Genomic DNA, 22,862 nt, shown 5'->3' with positions numbered 1-22,862 from the left:
GTCCCCATATCTGCAAACAACCCTCTGCTAAGAATTAATTTCAATTTTCACCAAGTTGGCAACTTACTCCTTTTTGCAAGGGGTTGCCGAGCATGGTGTATAAATAGCTAAGTGGGAAGTAGAAGGGCATCTCCTCTTTTCTACACAGCCTCAAGATAAAAAGCAGATGAGAGGGCACTGCCCCTTCCCATTTATAAGGCAGCTGCCACCAAAGCAAAATATACTCCCTCCTCTCCCTTCCAAACTAAACTGTAGTGTGTCAAACAGATGAATAAGAAGAAAAGTGGCAATTTTCCTTTATGTTAATAAATTGCTGTGGCCTAAAAAACATTAATCAATTTCTTTCCAAAGCACACACACTTCTCCATACTCTTGCTATTTCCCTGGCCTTGAAAAGAAAGTTATTTTCAATCCCCTTTAAATTGTCAAGACTAGTGAGGGCAGTCACAAGGAGGGAGTGGGGAGCTCCCTAAATCCCAGTGATTATAATGGAACCCTGCTGTGTTTCCATAGAAACGTAAAGAGTGTATTCTTCCCTAATTGTAGATGGTGGGGAGGGGTGAGGAACGATGCGGCTGGTAAGGTGTGCAGCTACTGAAGAGCTGAAGGTGGAAGCAAGGAGCTGAGACTGGAAGGCAAAGGACCCAGTAAGGGAAAGTGGAGTGGGCTGAGATCGTGCTCTGTGTGCAGTGACTTTACCTGTGACTGCGCCCCATCTGCACAGCCAGCCAGCGAGGTAGCTAGTGTAACTCCCAAGTTAACTGAGCTGTGGAGAGAGAAGAAACTTGCCCAGTCAGGAAGTGCTGTAGCATCAATTCAAACCCAAGAGTGTTCACCTCTGGGGCCTCACTCCACCCTCTTTATTGGGCTGTGCTTCAAGTTGTGACAGTGAGAGAAAGTTTCCAGCTCCTGGTCTTTTCTACCCAGGCCTACCAGTTCTATACACATTCTGGAATCACCCAGGGAATTAATATAATTTCCTTTTTCAGATGGGGGCTCACTCTGTCACCCAGGCTGGAGTGCAGTGGTGCACTCATAGCTAATTGTAGCCCCAATTTCCTGGGCTCAAGTGATCCTCTCACTTCAGCCTCCCCAGTAGCTGGGACCACAGGGGCACATTACCACACATGGCTAATTTTTTATTTTTTGTGGAGACAAGATCTCGCTATGTTGCCCAGGCTGGTCTCAAACTCCTGGCCTCAAGCAGTCCTCCCACTTGGGCCTTCCAAAGTGCTAGGATTACAGGCGTGAGCCACCGTGCCTGGCCTATTTTTCTTAAGCAGATATTAGGATGCATGTAAATCTCATCAAACTCAGGTGGTTTGTTGTCATCGTTTGTTTATTTGAATTATGAAGTCAGAGACACTTTACATATAAGGGGAAGAAGGCAGCTGGTGCATGTGTGTGTTTACATAATTTAGTAGAAGCATATGGGTGAAAAACTGTAAAGCAGGAGGAGTTGAGAGACATAAGAATCTTTTGAAAGCAATTGTTATTTAATCACCTATCTCAAACACTTTAGCATTCACATCTGTCTAACTTACTGTAGTGTTCCTGGAACCTGGTACAGTGTCAGGCCAAGAGCAGGATGGACTGATGATGGATGGAATGTTTTGTACCGGAAAATCATAGACTCGTAAAATCCTAGAGGGTGTACACACTCTCGTTGGTTCCATCTGGTACTCTATGATGAAGACTATTTTTCTGCCACAGTAGGGAGGGCAGGGCTATTTCAGGAGCTAGGAGCATTGTGAATACAGATGTTCCCTATCTGTGAACTATGTGTGTTCCCAGTGCTAGAGGGGTGAGAATCAGAGCTTGCAACTCACCATTTTAAAGTCCTTCCTTGCTGCAATGCAGAGGTTGCATAGGCTCTTGATCCATTTCCTTAGATTTCCACTGAGGAGAATGAGGTGCAGGTAGTGCAGACAGAAACCCACTCCACCCCACCCCAGACAAACAAGGGTACAGTATTGTCTTGTTATGATTATATATATATATGTCTGTGTGTGTGTGTGTGTTCTATGTGTGTGTGAGGGCTAGATAAAAAAAATAGATGACAGAGAGAGAGAGATAGTAGATGATGGATAGATTCTAGATAGATAGATGACAGACAGATTAATGATAGATGATAATGATAGATGGTAGATAGATGATAAATACATGGTTAATAGATGATAATAAATAGATAATAGGTGATACATAGATGATAGATAGATAGATAGATAGATAGATAGATAGATAGATAGATTTTCATCCATGGTTCCTGGCTCATAACTCCCATAGCCCTTGTTACAATCTTTTGTTATAATGTTGGGTGAGTTAGGCCTCAGGAGCAGGCATCAGGAAACAGAATCTCTCTCTCTCTCTCTCTCTGACCTTCTCCTGTCCTCCTATCACCTGCCTAAGGCAGGACTCTAATCCGATTATGGGTCAAGAGACTCTGATTCCAGAGTGGGTCCTGCCCACTCCCTAGAGGAAGTAGAGGCCGAAGCCCCCACACTTTGCCCCATGCATCCCTTTGTCTGTATCCTTTGCAATATCCTTTATGATACACCAGTAACTTTAAGTGTTTCCCTGAGTTCTGTGAGCCACTCTAGCAAATTTATCAAACTCAAAGAGGGGGTTTTGGAAACCCCAACTTGGAGCAAGTCGGTCAGAAGTTCCAGGGGCCCGGACTTGTAGGTGAGGGGAACAAGGGGGGGCGTCTTGTGGGACTGAGTCCCCAGTCTGTGGAATCTGGTGTTATCTCTGGGTAGATAGTGCTGGAACTGAATTGGAAGATACCCAGTTGGTGGCCACTGCTTGGTAGTGGGGAGAAACTTCCACACATTTGGTCATAGAAGTCTTCTTCTGTGTTGATGACTGTTGTTGTGGTATGAGAGCAGAGAAAAAAACATGGTTTGAGAGCTTTTCCTGAAATAGAGACTCCTGAAATAGAGAGTCATTATGTGAGTCTGTGAATACCTCTGCCCACTGGCCTGGCAAATCCTGAGCTTTGGCTAGAAGGTCTCTTAACAGCTACTGATGCCAGAATTAACTGAGGACACAGAGTCACTGGATTAGCAGTGCCAGGAGGCCAGAGAGATTGTCTGCATACCATTCCTTCCTCAGTAGCCAGAACAGGGCCTGCCACACAGAAGATGCTCATTTGTCAAATGACTGGCTGAATATTTGGTACCTACTCTGTGCTGTGTGTTGTATATGCACATAGAATTTAAGCTTCACTGAGATCCTTTGTGTAGGTACTACTTATTTTGCAAATAAGGACACAGCAGACTGGAAGTGGGAAATGACCTCCCCAAGATCTCACAGTAAAACTCTGGAGCTTTGCTTTAAAAAACATAGCCTGGGTTTCATCCATTATACAGATCATCCAGCCAGGATTATGGCCCCATTGAGGGCCAGGGAAAACAGAATGAGAAGGGATATAAGTGGAGGAGAAGAAAGCCTGGATGAAAAATAAAGAAACAAAAAAATCAGACACCCTTACCTGGTGCTCCTTAAGAACTAACACCTTATCAGTCTGGCTACAAAGTGGGCCTTCTCACCCCTCTGACTCTTCAGCCCTGCCTCTTCCATTTCAGAATGCTAGGGGCAAGGCATCCTTTGGAGCTTCATTTTTCATGCATGGCAACAGCGGCAACATGCCTTTGCAGCAGCACTAACTGGGGTCCCCAGCCCTGGGAGGTGACATGGGGATAGTAAGCAAGGGTAGATGTCCCTTTAATGACAGCTGTTTTTCAGAACTTGCAGGTATAAAGGCATTGGCCAGTCATGCCACTTCACAAACCAACATGGGGTCTTTGGTCTTCCAAATGCAACATTTCATTCTCCTCCTGGCTATCCAAGGAGAATGCACTGTTTTCATGATCACATTTCCTCTACTTTCCACCCTCCCACACTAGCTCCTTATCCTTGGGCCTTCTGAGACCCCTGATGTCAAACCAGGTAACAAACACATCGAAAAGCTTAAGAGCCTTCTTATAAGCATCTTGGCACTGAAAACTCTTCTGTAAGTAAATCCTCCTTATGGAGGAAAGTGGACAATTAAGGACAGAAGGAACCCATGCTCAGCCCACAGGGATGTCTAAGAGGATTTGTTCTTTCTGGCCCAGCTCTCTGGGTTCTGGGGAGGGTTAGCCAGAGTGAGGAAGCAGGCTGAGAGCCCCTGAGGCCTGCTGGACTGACTCCCAGACATGCAGAGGCCACAGACAGCATGAGCACCCACTCCCCACAGGCCAGGCTTCTGCTCCACTCCTATCTCCCATGACCTCAGAGACCCCTGGTCTGCATTTCACTTTTACTTAGCGGATGTTTATGATAATCAGCACAGGACAATGGAGTCTGTATATTAATGACACTAAAACACACAAGTAAAATAGCCTACAACAACAACAAAAAAAAGAGGTTGGGAAATGTCCATCCATCAGTAGAGGAATATTTAAATACATCATATTGAGGAATACTACAAGGCAGTCTTACATGTAAACCTCTCCAAGATACATCTTTAAGTTGGGATGCAGTTCAAGGAGCAAGGCATAATATATTGGTAGGAATAATGTTAACGGCTTGATGATAGCTGTAATAGGAGCTAACACAGACGGAGGACTTAGTGCATTGCAGGCACTACTCTTAGCACTTTGTTTATATTATCTCAGTTTACACACATTATTTCCAAAGAAAGCCTTTGAGATAGGTGCCAATATTACCTCCATTTTACAGATGATGAAACTGAACTGCAGTTTTCTTGTACATTCCTCTGTATTACTTAAATCTTTTAATAATGAGAGTTTTCGTGAAGAACACATTTAACAAAAACCATTAACGGTTAAGAAAGAAACTGGAGCCAATATTTATAGAACACTTGCCATCAGGCTGCCATGCTACGTGTCTCACTGACACTTAGTAACGTCCCTGTGAGGAAGGCATTACATGTTCCAATTCAATCAATGAAGAACTAGAGGTTCAGAGAGGTGGCATCATTTTCCCAAGCTCAAACAGCCAGTAGGTACCTAAGGATCTGGAATTTGATCCCAAAACTCATGGTCTTCCATGTTAGTTAGGGCTGAGTGATGCTAAATCAGCCTGTGCTTATTCAAATTTACTTTACTTCCTTCCTTTCTGTTTTTCAGTGTAGAGTATGATTTCCGGCAGCAGGAAGGCAGGTTCCATGAAGTTCTACAGAGTCTGGAGGAAGCAGAGCCAGTTGAAGAGGCATCACCTCCACCAAAGTCCTCAGCAGAACCCTCAGTCCCGGAAAAGCAGGACTTAAGGCGGAAAACCAAGAAGGTGAAAAAGAAATGCTTCTGGTGGATCTGAGCTGGTTGTGACCATCCCCCAGCCACCTGCTTACTTCCCTGAGATGGGAAATCCACTGCACTTAAGGACTGCCCTGCTTCTTTGCAAAGTCTCTGGGCTCTGAGCCCCTTGGCCTGTGAAACAGAAGAGTCTTGGAGCTGATGTAGCCGCTGCTAGAAACCTGACCACCATCCTTAACCTGGGTGTGTGCCACTGCTTGCTGAGGGCTTCACAGACACTAGAGTGACCACTTGCCAAGTTCCCTGTCCACTCCGCCAGACCTCATGCTGAGTTGCAAGTCCAGATTCCCACCATGAGCAAAACCCTCTACTACATATTCCAACACCTCCACGATGCCAATAAGTACTTCCTTCCCATCTTGGGTTCATCAACCCAAAAGAAAAAAAAAAGCGTTGTGCAGATCCAGAAGATAGAGGGAGGTTTAAGTTATTAGCAGGTACCCTAGAAAAAATATGAGATAAACTGGCAGTTTTCTAAGATATCAGATAACATAAGCACAAGAAAAGTAGGCAGGACATAAAATGCAAGATCACCCTGGTGTGTTGGGTTGTTTTCCTTTTTAATTAGCCCCTTGATCCCAAATCAAGCCTCTGTCATCTCATGCGGTGAGCACCTTTCTGCCTATGGCAGAGTCAGGTGACCCCAGGGTTCAAGGACTTGATGTGGCTGTGCTGGACAACTGTAATTCAAAGAGAATTTCAGCAGTTGTAGCTGCTCCAGGGCCCACCATAAACCAGCATCCTTCTGGGGCCTGAGACCACCTGGCAAATGGGTAGAATCTGTTTTTGGTGTGACCTTTAAGACTCCACAGTTAACTTACCTGCAACATTTAAAATCATGAGATCCAGCAGCCTGTCCATCAATTACATCTTAAGTGTAACATAAATAAGGTTAAGATAAAACACAACACTGTTCTCATCCCTTCATCCCAGAATCAGCCATGTAGATAGGTTCCAACATGTATTAATCGACACAGTCTCCCTTCCTGGTGATCAGGTCATGGTCACCTGACTGATAAAGCAGCAGGACTAGGAATGAGGATATAGTTTTTCCATTTTAGTTTTAAATATCTTTCTATCCCAAAGTCTGAGTTCTTCGAAGTCTGGCTCATTCTTTTGACAAGACCTACATACATATGGATCCAGTCAAACTTGCATGGCTGAACAAACATCTACAGTAATATAATTAAGTAATTGCTACATACTCTTGGGAATGAGGGATAGGATGGATAGCCTCAGATTCCTTCTGGTTGAATTAAATTCTCTATCAGCCTGTGGTGAGATTGACACTGCTAGCAAACTAACCTAAAACTAAACATACATTAAGCGCAGAAAGTATTTTGTAATCCCCTTTGCTGAAGACCCAGTATATAAGCCAGAATCTTTGCAGAGCACAGCAGCCTGTGTGTTCATGGGATGTACGTACCCCACCACAAATTGAAACTAATTGAGCAAACCACTCTGACGGTTTCACCTTCCCCTGTCACAGCGATGCACTGCACAAAGCTATTTCAGTGAGAATGAAAGGGAAATTTGGCAAGGAATCTCAGCTTGCACTATTTAAGTCTTGGAATGTCATTCAAGATGTTCTTGTTCTGTTTCTAGTATAGTGTTTAAGCCCACAGAGACCGGAATATATAACGTCATGTTAGAATTAAGATAAATACACTTGTCATACTTAAGAAGCCACATTTCAATAAGATATGCTACCACTGGCTAAAAGCCACAGATTTATCTTTCTGTATCCATACCATCAACTCTCAGTTGGCCCCAGCATTGGAAAAGAACAGAATAGAGGATAATCCAATAAAGTGAAATCATTTGGGATTTCTTATGTAATTTTATCTTGTAGTAGAGCTTCCATCTTAATTTGCTCTGCTTATGCTAATTTCATATGAATTTATATTCTCGGGCATCGTGCTAGAATGTAAATAATCCAGTTCCTAGAATTAAGAGACCCAGGCAACCAAGCAGTCCATCTCACTAACCTTTGGCAAATGGTTTAAATTTCCAGGGCCTATTTATCCATCCTTGAATAGAGATAAGAACATATGCTTTCCTACTTTATAAACTCTGAGCACGCTCCATATTATGTGAGCTGAGTGACTCAGAGCTGAGCTGGATCACCGGCCAAAGCTAGCCTGGCAAGATAAAGAGATGTTTGAGGTATCTCACACAAAATTAATAAGCTCATGTGGTCATAGACATATTTCTAGTTGGGGCCCTCACATGAACCCTTAACTGAATTTAAAAGTGGGACTAGAAAATGTTGACATTTCTAGAAATACAACAAAGAAGGCTATACTGATTCTACACCAAAGCACAACACCACATTGCTTGGGCCACTGACCTGAAACTGCAAAGGAGTTCTCTTCTGAAAATTTGATATTTAAAATTACTATGAGGAAACAGGATTCCAGAAACATTTTCCTGATGAACAAAAATGATCGTCTCTATGTTTAAAACACCATACACACATATACCCAAACTGTATACTCCTTTATTCATGTGAAAATCACTGCTTCTTTGTAAAATATTATGTAACAACTACCATGATATTCTACAGAAATGCTGTACTGGAGGTTATCCGGTTTTCTGGAGAGAGATTAATTTAGCAAATATTACTTTTATAAAATTGAAGGGAAAAAGATCAATACATCGACTTAAATTGCAGGAGTTTATGTAGCTGCTTTCTCTGTAGTTTAAAAAGCAATGCATAAATGCGTATTCACTATCCTTGGAACTTAATACCAGCTCATCTATAGAGCACCTTCTTAAAGACAATGTACTGATGTAAGGTTTTGTAAGTTTCTAAACTGTTTTAAATGGGATATTATCTTTTGCAATAAACGTACATATTTTTTCTAGATTTTAAGACTCCATTACTAGCTTGGGTTGATTTGGGTTATAAAATGTATACTTAAGAAGGATGCCTCAGTGCTCCTAAGGGCGAGTATGGCTTTCATTATCATTGCCTCCATATATTTCTAAGGGAAATAAATACAGAGCAGATTCAGAACTTGGTGTCACAATGATCACATGAAGCCCCATGTGTCCCGTGAGCAAGGGAGGCAGCATGGATCAATGGAGCTGCTCCCAGCCTCATTCCCATGGATGCACATGCATGATTTGTATCATTATGCTCAGACACCTGAACTCTAATTTATTCGGTACTTTTCTTTAATTATTTCCCCCTTAATTTTTTTCCTTAAAAGCCAAATTTATATCACTAATATGAAGAAAAGCAACATCATGTCCTAAAAATAGAAGATGAAATAAAAATATATCTTATTAAGTTCTTACTAAACCCTGTTGCTATTGAGGCTGCTAAGAGACCAGCTCTGTTTGTTAAGACTGGACATTAGCAAATATTCAACACATACGGAAGCCACATTCACACCAAGCCCATTTTCTACATGACTAATCAGGGCGTTTGAGAGAGAACTGAAAAGAGGACAACTTTCCTGTCATGTGATTCAGTATTCTTTTTCCTGCCTTCTCTATGAACCGTCTAAAATCAGCTTGTTTACTGGAGAGTGACTCTCCCGCTTTGGGAAACCCCAATTCACAGAAACAAAAACAAACCCTGGACACAGAATCGGAAGTCTTGGGTTTGACTGCATTCTGCTACCTTCTTGTTGCTGCATGACCTTGAGCAAGTTACTTAGCTTCTGTGAGCCTCTGACATACCCCCTGCCTCTGAAGAGTGCCTTGACAATTGACTAAGTGACAGCCCAGAGCACAGTATAGGGTACAATCAGGCCAGGGGCTCAATAAATGCACATTCAGTCATTTGTGGATTGAAGTAAATTGGGAGAGAGAAAGATACATCCATGAAGCTGCAGTGGTTTTCAGAAACTGGTTTAAGATTTTCTCCAGGCAAGGGAAGAACATCTCCTGGCCTTAGGACATGAGGGCTGGTCACGATGGCTCACATCTGTAATACCAACACTTTGGGAGGCCAAGGTGGGAGGATTGCTTGAACTCAGGAGTTTGAGACCAACCTGGGCAATGTAGAGAGACCCCGTCTCTACAAAAATTAGCCAGGAGTGGTGGCTGGCACCTGTGGTCCCTGCTACTGCAGAGTTAGGAAGATAACTTAAACCCAGGACAGGGAGGCCTGCAGTGAGCTGTGATCACTCCACTGCACTCCAGCCTGAGTGACAGAGCAAGAGTCTGTCTCAAAAAAAAAAAAAAAAAAAGGCTCTACCAGAAACCATGACGATGAATTTTAAGTAATAAAGTCCTCTGTGACTCAGAAGAGCACATGGGCACATAAAATACAGCACAGCACTCTGGGAATTAAAGACTCTTGTTGCATGGAATCAAATATCCTAGAGGTGAAAGAGACCTTAAGAGTTAGGTCCCTTCCATTTTAAGCATGAGTCAATTAAGGAAGGCTGGATGATTTGTCCCAGGCCTTATAGCAATCCTGTGGGGAGGTAGGTATTGGGAGCGCTGTGGTGGTGGGTGGAATGTGTGAGGGGCCAGGGCCATTCCAGGAAGCATGAGGCTAGACTTGAAACCCATTCTTACCTTCATTAGCTGAGCTGAGTTCTCAATATAACCTTCACTTGAAAAGGCTCTCATTTTAAGCTGCTCAAGGCAACTTGCTGTATGCTAAAAATGTATTTCTTTTTATAAGTTCCAAGAAACAAAGATGTTTTATGATCACTACGCCCATCAAGCATCGCTTGCAAGAAAAAGTGTGGGGGACAAATCCTAATTCAACACTGCCAGCATTTGGCGCAAACCACTTTTAACCGGTTTAATGAACATAATCCCATTTTTGAGTACTTTCACCTCAACTTCCTCCCCATCTTCTTTTAACCGATTTGCAGCCTAAATTTCCATGGACCACATAATACCACCCCTTCTCCTGAGGTTTTGCAAATGTCTAATTTCTCTCTGCCTCCTACAGAACTCTCAGCCCATAAAGAGCAGGGATGCATCTGTTGGCAACACACAGAGTTTGGCTCTCTCATTGCCAGACTAAGCCAAGTTCTCAGGTAAGTGTGCCTCTCCACTGTGGGCATCCTGTTCTAAACCCACTTTGTTTCTCAACTGGCCTCTGCAGAAACCTCCCCAATGGGTCTCCCCATGTGCACTCTCTCTCTCTTCTTTTATACTTATTTTTTAAATATGTTTTGAAACAGGGTCTTGCTCTGCCACCCAGGCTGTAGTACAATGGCACTACCATAGCTCACTGCATCCACAAACTCCTAGACTCAAGCAATCCTTTCACCTCAGTCTCCCCAGTAACTGGGATTACAGGTTCTTACCACCACAACCTGTTAATTTTTTTTAAATAATTATTTTCTGTAAAGACTGAGTCTTGCTATGTTTCCCAAGCTGGTCTCAAACTTCTGGGCTCAAACAATCCTCCTATCTCAACTTCCCAAAGTGCTGGGATTACAGGTGCATGCCACCACACCCAGCTCCTCTCTCACTTCTTAAGTATCTGCTCCACATAGTAGCCAAAACAATCATTGCAAAATTTGGATGGGAATAAGGTTACACTCTGACTTAGAACCATTCAGTGGCTTCCTGATCTACTTAGGAAGTAAGACCAAGTCTGTTGCTATGGACCAAAGCCCTGCACAACCTGCCCTGCCCCTCCTGTAAATTCCCACCACAGGCCCTTTCAGTGTTTGTCCTCTAGTCTCAGCGAGCCTTCTTGGACCCACAGTGCCTTCAGTCCCTAAAGGCTCCTGCTCTTCCTGCCTGCAATACTTCCCCCATCTACACCACCCTCCCTGTCCAGCCTGCAGCTCTGTTGGAGTTTCCCAGGTCATATCTCCCATGACTACCACCAATTCAGCCCAGTCCATGCCAAATACCCCTCCTTAGACATTTGCCTAGCACAAGGGACCTTGTCATCAAAGACCTTGGCACAGTTCTCCTTGTACATATATCTGTGCCATTCTTTAATCAAGGTATCTCTCTATCTAGCATGTAGTCCTCCTAAGGGCAGAACCTTACTTATTCTTGCTTGCCTTTGTATCTCCAGCATGTACCACAATGAGGTTGAAATATTTGTTGCAGAAATAAATTAATGAGTAAATTGGATTCAGTGGGAAGACACTAAAAATTAATCCCCAGTTTATCCCTTGTCCTTCAGTTCCCATACTGGGATGGTACCCTTAGTGGGTATAGTCCCTAATGGTATATGGTATAAATCTATACATAAAGAAACAATTCTCTCTATGCTCATTCTGCTCCCCACCAAAACCAAAAGGATTTCCAGAAGCTTAAGACTTATCAAATATAAAACCAACATATGTAGACTTAAACAGAATACGTATCTTTTAAATTAAGAGTTTTTGCATTAAAATTATTTCATAGTATATTCCCAAAATGATTGCTGGATTATTTACTTCCTAGAACTAAATGACCTATTACTGTAGTTTTGGTTTATGAATGTATGATTTTTCTTTTTTCTGTTTTGTTCCCAGAACAAATAACCAGTCTTCCCCAAAGAGAAACGTAAGTCCTTGAGGAATAGAAAACAGCAACTATTTTTCTACCTCCACACGATCATGCCCTAGTCTCAGCTCTTTGCAGAAATTAGGGCCTGCAACTGGTAATACGCCCAAGGCTTCTAACTCTCCTGAGGTCTGCATGGCATTTAGGACCCAGGAATAAAAAGACACTAGTGTTTGTCCCCAGTACCCGCCCCAAGACCTACTGATGGCCCAGTTTAACACTGTTTCACATAAACTGTCATCATAATTAAATCCCAATGCATTTTGCACATTTTACCAAGATACCGCCTTACCATATGAAAGAATAAATGAGTTTTGAAATTAAAACAGATTGTTAACTATTTTTCCCTGTAATATTCCTATTAAAGTGCTAGAATTTATTATATGTGAACTAGACCATTCCAGACAAAATGCAATTTCAAAGAGACAAGGTCTAACTAAAGGAACCTTTTGGGCAAAGTTTTTGCCTTGGCTTAAACCACAACAAAAATGAAAAGACAGTAAAATCACACCAAAAGATTATTTGTTCAGAAGCAAATAACAGCTTTATTATCATAAATGGCTTTCACAAATTGTTAGAATCCGTAAGTATGCTATATTAAATTTTACTCAAATGAAACCCATATGTTTGTTCCTGACAAAAACCTTTATTTCTTAAATCATTAGCTAAACAATGGTGACCTTTACTCAGTGCTTTGCCTTGGTTTCCCAGGCAGCAGACACAGTGCTATGATACCCTGGTTATGCTGACAGAAAAGCCTTCTTGCTCATGAACCAAGGGCTGAGTCATGTTAATTGCTGAACTTGAGAGTGATTCACACAGCTCTTCCCCTGAGCACACTAAGCCTGATGGAACTCAATTCCACAGGCAGAAATCACAGATGGATGACTGAGGTGAAGAGAAGTTACTTGCTGTTGTCAGTGTCTTTGGTGTGCTTTTTTGTTTTAGAATAAAAAACAATATACCTTCAGTAATTGAGAGTCAGGGATCAAAGGGAGCAAAATCAAAGCAACACAAAACATCAACACTCATAAATTCAGGCTGCTGACCTGTAGTGAGTTTCAAGGATTGAAGCTCTGCCTCATCTCCACTAATATGCACCCCTTGGGTCAAAAAATCTCAGATGAAACTCAGTCTGTAATCATTTTTTTCAGTAAACAGTCATCAAGCTCCTTATCTCTGCCAGGTGAGGTGCCAAGGACACTGAAGGAAAAATGCAGCGCAGATACCACCCTAGTCCCAAAGAACTCAGAGGCCAGTGGGTAGCTTCTGACAATAAACAGGTATCCTTTCCTGATTTGCCCTACATGAATGTCACATTGCCTCCTTCTGAACCCATCCAAATGCTATCCTTGTATTCTGACATGGTTAGGCTTTGTGTCCCCACCCACATCTCATCTTGAGTTATAATCTCCGGGTGTTGAGGGAGAGACCTGGTAAGAAGTGATCAGATCATGCGGACAGTCACCCTCTTCCCTCCCCTGGCTGTTCTTGTGATAGTGAGATCTCAAGAGATCTGATGATTTTATAAGGGGCTCTTCCCCCTTCACAACTCACTCTTTGCTCTTTCTCTCACTTGCTGCCATGTGAAGAAGGTCCTTGCTATCCCTTTGCCTTTGTCATGATTGTAAGTTTTCTGAGGCCTCCCTGGCCATGTGGAACTGTGAGTCAATTAAACTTCTTTTCTTTATAAATTACCCAGTATTGGGTATGTCTTTACAACAGTGTGAAAACAGACTAATATGGATTCCTTTGTGACTCTTTCTCATTATCTTTCCCCTTTCCTACCATATGTTAAACTCCCTGAGAGTAGGAGCAGCTTTCCTCACCTTGTAATGTCCAAATCCAGGAAGTCCTTTTTAGTTTCATTGAAAGACTTCACCATCGGGAGCCATTGTCTCTTCCACGTGGACCCCTGCACTGGTCTTCTCTTACCATTTTCTACCCCCTCACAAATGCCTGGGGCCTCTCTCTAAGACACACATGTAGCAGTGTCATTCCCTGATTTTTATATCTCTAGTTGCATCCCATTACCATCCTAGAGCATAAAAATTCCTTCCCCTACAAAGAAGGCTCCTTATAATCTAATGCCAACCTAGTGCTTATAGCCTAACTTCCTATTCTACTTCCCCCAACCCCAACTCCTTGCCACTTTCTAAAAAGTCACAGGCTACTACCTATCTGTGACTTTGTACATGCTGTTCCCCCAACCAGTGACACTATTCTATCATGTATCTAGCACAGGAAATGATTTTAATTTAGGGGAAAGAAAAGGAGAGTAGAGTGATAATAAAAACTCTAGTTTCTTAAAGTTACAATGAGCTATTACTATAGGCTTTGCTTATATTATCTCATTTGTTCTTCAAAAAATTACCACAAGGTATTTTCTAATTACTCCCATTTTCTAGAAGAATAAATAGAGGCTTAGGGGGAGATAAGCAATCTGTCAGAGTCCACAGGTAGGAGGTGGTGAAGGCTGGAGTTCTTTCAAGGTCTGACAAACTTAGGAGCCTGGGCTCTTAACTCCGATGCCAGACAGCAAGTTGCAATTTAAATGTCACCTCCTCTCTGTAACTTTTTCTTACCATCCCCCGCCACTGCCGTGGAATTAGTCACTCCATCCTCCAAGTACCCACAGCATGTTGTGCAGGCTGCCACTTTTCATGTCATATCAACATTTCTTTTGTCAATCTCTCATGCTCATCTCCACCAGAAAGAAAGTCCCGGAGAGACAGAATTGTCATTTCCATCTCTGAAACTCTCCAAGGGCTTCTCAATTTGCCTGAGATTCTGTAAATGCTTTTGTATATGTCTGTTGAATGAATTAGGAGACTATATGAAAATGGAGAATATAGAATAATGACCAGCCTGACCAACATGGTGAAACCCCATCTCTACTAAAAATATAAAAATTAGCAGGGTGTGGTGGTAGACACCTGTAATCCTAGTTACTTGAGAGGCTGAGGCATGAGAATCCCTTTAACCTGAAAAGCAGAGGTTGCAGTGAGCTGAGGTCATACCACTGCACTCCAGCCTGGGCAAGACAGTGAGACTCTGTCTCAAAAGAAAGTTTCAGTAAGTTTGACTGTCTCATTCCTATTTTAAAAGAAATTGTATTAAAGTTATTTTTCCTGATTATAAAAGGAAAGCAAAATGATTTTTTTTTAAAGTAAAACTCCCATTAAGGACACATGAACACAGGGAGGGGAGCATCACACACTGGGATCTGTCGGGGGGAAACAGGGGAGGGACGGCAGTGGGAGGGGAGTTGGGGAAAGATAGCATGGGTAGAAATGCCAGATATAGGTGATGGGGAGGAAGGCAGCAAATCACAATCCCACGTGTGTACCTATGCAACAGTCTTGCATGTTCTTCAAATGTACCCGAAAACCTAAAATGCAGTTTAAAAAAAAAAAGTAAAACTCCAGAAATGTGCAAGTCATGTGCCCTTTAAGCAGAAGATACTAACACAATCTGAGCCTTAGAACATGTTCTGAGCTCTGGGAGATCAAGGCCCTCTGGTGAGGGGCCATATTTCTTTTCCCTCCTTGAACTTCAGTTTCTTCAATGAGTTTATTGTTATTATTGTTGTTGTCATCGTTGTTGTTGCTTCATTCCTGCAACCCTCTCTCTGTATAGAATTCACAGAATAGTCTTGGGTTATTAAAAATTGCCATAAATAGGCTGGGTCCAGTGGCTCAAGCCTGTAATCCCAGCACTTTGGGAGGCTGAGGCGGGTGGATCACGAGGTCAACAGATCGAGACTATCCTGGTCAACATGGTGAAACCCCATCTCTACTAAAAAAAATATAAAAAATTAGCTGGGCATGGTGGCGCATGCCTGTAATCCCAGCTACTCAGGAGGCTGAGGCAGGAGAATTGCCTGAACCCAGGAGCTGGAGGTTGCAGTGAGCCAAGATCACACCATTGCACTCCAGCCTGGGTAACAAGAGCAAAACTTCGTCTCAAAAAAAAAAAAAAATTGCCATAAATATCACTTAATGGCTGCAAAAATGCATCACTGCATGAATGTAGCATAAATCTAGAAAAATCAGTTCTGATTTTGAAGGATCATTGGACAGAATTGACTCCTTTGAGTCACTTAAGGTCAGTGCCCTGGACAGGGGTGATGGGGCTGAGATTTGCGGAGAGCCTATTTCATTAGCAACTGTTCCATCATGGTTTTCCCAGGGGCAGTGTATTAGTCCATTTTCATGCTGCTTAGAAAGACATACCTGGGACTGGACCATTTACAAAAGAAAGAGGTTTATTGGACTTACAGTTCCACTTGGCTGGGGAGGCCTCACAATCATGGCAGAATGTGAAAGTCACATCTCACATGGTGGCAGACAAGAGAGGAGAGCTTGTGCAGGGAAACTCCCCTTTTTAAAGTCATCAGATCTCATGAGACTTATTCGTTATTAGGATAGCAGTACAGGAAAGACCTGCCTCCATGATTCAATTACCTACCACCAGGTCCCTCCCACAATATGTGGGAATTCAAGATGAGATCTGGGTGGGGACACAGCCAAACCATAGCAGGCATTGTCAGATCCTCAACAACATCCCCAGGGAAGGACACTCATGATGGGATTTCTCCTTCCAGCGTAGTTCCAGGCCTTCACAGAAGACACAGGGTGCCTCATAGAGGCTTTCTTCATAGCCCAGCCATAGCGACAGCTGGATATTACTTCACAAGTCCAGAAAAGATCTCAAGACAGGGCTGTAAAACAGTTTGTAATCTTACTCCTGACATCTGTGTCAAAGTAGGGAGAGGACAGCCCACAAGGGGAATAATAATAGCTATTAATTACCAAGGGCCTACTATGTGTTAAGCCTTGTACAGTGAGCTTCACACATGTTTTAATTGGGTCTTTACCACAAGCTTGGCAGGTAATGACCATTACTAGCCCAACTTTATATAGAAGCAAAATGAGAATCTGCACTGTGAAGAGACTTTCTAGCTGTAGAATGAAGGAGCCTCCTCCCTCCTTGAGGAAAAGAGGACACCGGCTCCCAGCCTGTCAACTCCTTTCAAGCAGCATAGCTTGTCCCCAATTCCACAGCACTTAGAAAGCAATGTCAGGGATGGAGGTACCTGCCAATGCCCAAATGGCAGATATGCTGTTTCTCAAGTCTCCAAGAATAAGAAAAAGCTGGCCTCTCTTTCAGTGCCAGGAAATAGGACAAGAGATACAGTGGAGTCTTACCTTTAATAACACACTTAAAATCACTTGTCCCAAATCAGATTTGTCTAGCCCCACCAACAGAAGCTGAAAGGCACCAAGATATCTGGAGGTAATTTTATTAGGATTTGATGACAGACTAGTCATTCTGTGTGACTGCATTTCCCAGCACTTGCTGAATAATTCCAAAACTGTCTCTCTGTCTCTCTCTCTCTCTCTCTCTCTCTCGGTGCTGACAGCTGCAGATACACCTCTCTCTTTTATTCTCTCTCTCTCTAGGTGCTGATAGCTGTAGTACCTGCGTGGCCAGTGAAGTCCCCAGTTTGGCCAGCAGCTTCTCCAGGGCCTGCAGAAACATGAGGCATGTTGATATGATTTTGCTGTCCCCACCTAAATCTCATTTTGAATTGTAATCCCCATAATCCCCAGTTGTTGAGGGAGGGACCTGGTGGGAGATGATTGATCGTGGGAGCTGTTCTCATGCTGGTGAGTGACTTCTCACAAGATCTGATGGTTTTATGAAGGGGTTTTTCTCCCTTATCTCTCTTCTGCCAGCATGTAAAATGTGCCTGCTTCCCGTTCCCATGATTGTAAGTTTCCTGAGGCCTCCCCAGCCATGAGAAACTGTGAATCAATTAAACCTCTTTCCTTCATTAATTACCCAATCTTGGGCAGTTCTTTACAGCCATGTGAACATGGAGTAATACGCATGTGTACTGAATCAAGTGAAACTCGCAATGGCAGCAGTGACATCATCATCATTATCTAGGAGCACTCCCTACTCATATGAAGGAGCTACTCCATTGGACACAGCAGGGATAATGCAGTAGCTATCTTAACAAATAGAACAACCTCATATTTCCTCTTAATTCTTATTTCTGCAGCAGCTAATCATGGGACAGAAGAAAGATTTGGAGAATGAAGCAAGCTCTTTCATGTCCCAGCTCTCACATTTTAGTTTGCCTGAAAGAATTCTGCCACACAGAGCTAGCAAGATATTTGGGAATTTTATAGTTTAAAAAATCTTTACAGGAAAGACTGTCATGAAACAAAACTTTATTCACCTTATTTTTAAAATTGAACTTTGTAAAGCTTGTCATTAATTATTTCCTTCAATTAGTTTGTTCTTTCCATTAATTCACTGCCATAGCTTGGACTGAGTACCTGCTACATATCATGCCCTGGATAGAAGGATGGATGGAAAGATAAAAGGACGTGGTCCCTTCCTGCATGGGCCTTAGTTTACTGTGAAACATAGATAGGTGAAGAGAAAATTCCAATATATGTAGTAATGTTGTAACTGAAATGAGGACAAAGAACAACCAGAAAGATGGCCTAATAGAATGATGAGAGTTTTGCAGACCATAAGAAAGGATAGGGCAAGAAATGTTCCTCCTACTTAAAATGCACCAAGACTTCCTCTCCACCCATTAAAGTTTTTCATGACAATCAAGAACCAGTTCCAGTTCAGTGAAGTCTACACTGATAAATGACTTCTGCCCAGACATGCTACAGATCCTCTGAAAGTTGAGATATGAATCCATGTTTTGCATATATATTTTAGGCCTAGAATGCCCTGGTGTCTGTTCGCCAAAGTCCTTATTAAGGAAATGCTTCCCCTGCCAAAAAACTTGCACACATCCCTATTACCATATTAAGCTGCAACCAAGCTACCTCAAACTCACGATGCCACCTTTTGGCTACAAACTATCATTTCAGGTCTCATGTCTAATTTTCTGCTATTTTCTTTCTTAACTTGATTCTCTCTCTGAGGAAGATATGGATCCTAGCTTCCTCCTTCCCAGGCTTGCAGTGCTGAGAAGGTGCTAGAGACCTCTAACAGTCATTTCCTCTTTGAGAGGAGATAATTAGTTATTGCCAGCCTCACTGACTAAATTGGATAATGCCGTTAAAGTGCTTGGTACTACCTTGGTCACACAAATGCTCCATAAATGTGAACTGTTAATCCTGACAGCACATTCTGTGAAAGGTACTCTTCTGCTCCCCACTCCTGGTCCTTTTCCACTCAGGCCAGTTATTCAGCAGCAACTCTTTCTCCTCCCTTACTCTCCAAGTCTAATCATAACATAAAGATCACAAGAATAACACTTGTGTGTTGAAAAGAAGAATGATGGTTTGCATGGAAATAAAAGTAGACAGTAAAAATCTTTCTTTCACTCAGTAGGTGTGAATGTCAACAATCGTTTACATTGTCCTGAGGGCCAGGGACACCCATAAGAGATGGTCGTAGCTAGACTCAGGCTAGCAGCCTCCATGGAAGAGAGGCATTTAGAGTTGAAAGGTCTTTAGGGACCAGGATGAACAGTGCCTGGAGATGAGCTAAAGACAAAAGGAGAAGGAAAATATACTTTGACTCCAGAACCCTTTGGAATCTCCATGACAGCCTTGTCCTCTTCTGTTAAGTCTGCTATTTCATAAGTACCAACACTCACATAAACAAAATGTTCTTTTTCTATGTTTAATGCTTTTGTGGTTTAATGACCAGAATGTAGAAGATCAATCTTCAATATATCATTGTCATCACAAAACCACCAAAAATTTTGTGCCATTTTATATGTTTCTGAAAGTTGCCACATAAATTATCTCATTAGATTCCATGATCCAGGCAAGGTGGCAGCTGAGTTTAAGGTGCTCATTATTATCCTTAAAATATTTGATTCCTAAAGAATAACCTTAGTTATTCATAGTATAGGACTGTATAATATGTTATTTAAGGGGAGCAACTCCAACACAGTACTCCCTGGGTTCAGATCCTAGTTCTTACACTAATAAGCTGTGTGGTTATAGGCAAGTTACATGACCTGTTTGTGTCTCAGTTATCTCAGATGTAAAATATGAGCACCTGATGCAGGTTAAGTAAGGTAAAACACATCAGGTGCTTAGCTATTTGCCTAGCATACAGGATAAGTGCTCCATTAAATGACAGCTTTATTATAAATATTACTTTTCAACAAGGTTCAGGGCACTGAGTGAAGGCCAAGAGCTAACTAACCACTGCTGACTGGGAACCATGTATCCTCATGTCCTAGACTGTCCTCCCTCCTGCCTGCCATGGACTGGGGCTGGGAGGAGTTTGTACTGTCCTGCTACAGTCCCTGGCTCAGCCTCTGGGCTCATGATCTGGCTCAGAGTGGTTGCTTAGATAGGTTATTTCCAATTTGGTGTCCCAGGAATGAAAAGTGAAGTCAGAGCTTTGAAGCCCAGTCTCTGATGACACAGATGCCTTCTGGAGTCTCCAGCACTATTAAGAGGTGAAACAGCAGAGGACAGGGTGACTTCCAATTTCCTGTTTTTTTTTTCTTTTTGAACAAACCACTCTGAATTTCTGGAGCTGGTATGATGCCAAGCATTTACCTTTATTTAATCACTCAATAGACTCCTCTGTGAAAACCGGGGTAATTAGGCCCAAAATATATCACCAGAGCCTTATTTTAACTAGCCAAAATAAAGACTAGATCCCAATTTCAACAAAATCACCACATTGTTTTCCTTCCAAGAAGTTCTGGCAGTGTTCAAGTTCCCTGGTTGATTCTCCCTATGGGATTGTTCGTCCCCAGCACTAGGGTGGTGGAAGGCAGGGGATAGCGCCTCTAGAGCAGTCAGTAACAGGATGCATCAGCCAGGGAGGGTTCCTGGATCATGCCCTCACCATGTACAAACAAGCCTGGACATGTTTTCTCAATCTGCTCCAAGACCTGTGAAACAGGACAGTATCTTCCTGGAAGGGAACTGAGATGACTAGAGACACATGCACTCCAGTGTCCCTGATTCACATCCTGCTTATTCCTACCAGCAGTGTAACTTTAGACATGATGCTTTCATGCTCTGCTACTCAATCTGTTCCCCTAAACAATGGGAGATAGCAATAACTGCCTACCTGTGTGTGAGGGCTCAAGATACAATCCATTACATAGTAAGCATTTTGAGTCACACTTTTTAAAAAAATATATTTTAACATCTCCAAAATTACAGTCTGTGTCACATTATAATCGGTAGCAAGATTTCTTTCTTATGGATACATAAAATCATGGTGCATCTTACATTTGATAAAATATGGCATGCAGCCTGCAGAAATCATTCCCCAGGAAAGGCAGGCTCTCCAAGACTGTTTTTTCCATTACCCTTCTGATTTTATACTACAGCTTTTTTAAAGGAACCAATAATAGTACAAGAGAATCTTAATGATATAAGAGCTTTTGGACTGGGCCAGAAAAACACCAATGGTTGCAATAAAAACATAATACTTGCAAGTATCTTGCATATATCACTGTTCTCCAATCTCATGCCATGACAGACAGCATAATCAATTCCCCAGTTCTTCCCACCGAGCCAACATGTAGGCTCTGCATCCTTCTCAACACAGTTCTACAGGCAGCTAGCCCCAATCAGCCAGGGCTGGCACATGAAACAAAATCTATTTTTGGTCTCCGATTCAGGAGATTGGGAGATAGAAAAAGAGAATAGGAATCATCAGCCAAGTCAGGAAACTCATATCTAAGAAGATTTCAAATATGGTATAGTTTATTGCACCAAAAAAAAACAAGGTCTAGAGAGATTAAATTGGCATAAAGTCACCTGCCAATCATATGGAGAAAGAATGTAGATTTTTTTTCCTGTTCTCCCTGATAAGGGAGAATATTCTATGTAAATTCTCAACATCACTAATCATCAGGGAAATGCAAATTAAAACCACAATGAGATACTGCCTTACTCGTGCAAGAATGGCCATTACGAAAAAGTGAATAAACAATAGATGGGGGCGTGAATGTTGGGAAAAGGGAACATTTATACACTGCTGTTGGGAATGTAAATTAGTACAACCTCTTTGGAAAACAGTATAGGGATTCCTTCCAGAGCTACAAGTAGATCTACCATTCAGTCTAGCAATCTCACTATTGGGTCTCTACCCAAAGGAAAAGAAGTCGTTATGTGAAAAAGACACTTGCATATGTATGTTTACAGCAACACAAATCACAACTGTCAACATGTGGAACCAACCTATGTGCCCATCAGCTAATGAGTGCATCAAGAAAATGTGGGATATATGCACCATGGACTACTACTCAGTCATTAAAAGGAATGAAATAATGTCTTTTGCCACAACTTGGATGGAGCTGGAAGCCATTATTTTAAGTTAAGTAACACAGATGAAAAACCAAAAACCATATGTTCTCACTTATAAGTGGGAGCTAAGCCACTGTATGCAAGGCATGCAGAGTAACAGAATGGACTCTGGAAATTAAGAAAGGGCAGGGTGGAAGGGAGGCTAGGAATAAAAAAACTACATATTAAGTACAATACACACTACTCAGGTGATGGATTCATTAAAATCTCAGAATTCACCACTATATAATTTATCCATGTAACAAAAAACCACTTGTACCCCAAACATTGAAATAAAAGTGTGTGTGCGTGTATTTCTAAAACACCATTGCCCCCTTTCTCAGCACTGAAGCTAAATTCCTTAGGACTTAAGTAAGTAAGAAGTTACCTGACAAATTAGACTGTGGCAAAGAGAGTATGAAAGGGCACTAGTCATGTAAAAGTCATTTGCTTTTGTATTTGCAAAATTCCCTTTTGCTCACTTGTCACCAACAATTCATTGCTCAGGGGCGTGAACTATAGAAAATATCTAATTCCAAGTTTTACTCAGGAATGGTCATTGCAAAGCACAGAGACCAAGAAGCAATCCATCCTAGCCCCATGGTTACTGTGATTTTAATGGCTAAAACCTTTTATTGCAATGTTCCTATCCCTGAAAATAAGAAAAAAAATGTCATTAATCCCATATAAGAATGAGAGTTGCAACCAGCCAACCTATACCCATTTGGGGCCCTCTGGGGATTTC

The 22,862-nt window shown here is 42.1% G+C and overlaps 2 protein-coding genes and 1 long non-coding RNA gene across 7 annotated transcripts in view; 2 read left to right on the top strand and 1 right to left on the bottom strand.

The window, feature by feature from the left end:
- Window positions 1-8,190, top strand: part of INSYN2B (inhibitory synaptic factor family member 2B) — a 118,916-nt gene extending 110,726 nt beyond the window's left edge. For both annotated transcript variants that reach the window (XM_054251580.2, XM_002744584.6), the window contains exon 4: window positions 5,136-8,190. In XM_054251580.2, coding sequence (XP_054107555.2) covers window positions 5,136-5,322 — 187 coding nt within the window. In that variant the 3' untranslated portion in view covers window positions 5,323-8,190. The remainder of the gene's footprint in view (window positions 1-5,135) is intronic.
- DOCK2 (dedicator of cytokinesis 2) overlaps window positions 1-22,862 on the bottom strand; it is a 464,897-nt gene that overhangs the window by 212,341 nt on the left and 229,694 nt on the right. The window lies entirely within an intron of this gene.
- On the top strand, window positions 9,630-13,090 carry LOC118151200 (uncharacterized). 2 transcript variants are annotated; one of them, XR_013531949.1, is made up of 4 exons: window positions 9,630-9,763; window positions 10,243-10,330; window positions 11,777-11,807; window positions 12,994-13,090. It is a non-coding gene; the product is annotated as an uncharacterized LOC118151200 (long non-coding RNA). The 2 variants fall into 2 exon arrangements; XR_004739328.2 differs by lacking the exon at window positions 12,994-13,090 and having other exon boundaries at window positions 11,777-11,902.

The sequence above is a fragment of the Callithrix jacchus genome, chromosome 2, assembly GCF_049354715.1.
Source record: "Callithrix jacchus isolate 240 chromosome 2, calJac240_pri, whole genome shotgun sequence".
NCBI classification, from domain to species: domain Eukaryota; kingdom Metazoa; phylum Chordata; class Mammalia; order Primates; family Cebidae; genus Callithrix; species Callithrix jacchus.
This window is presented reverse-complemented; position numbering and strand designations above follow the sequence as displayed.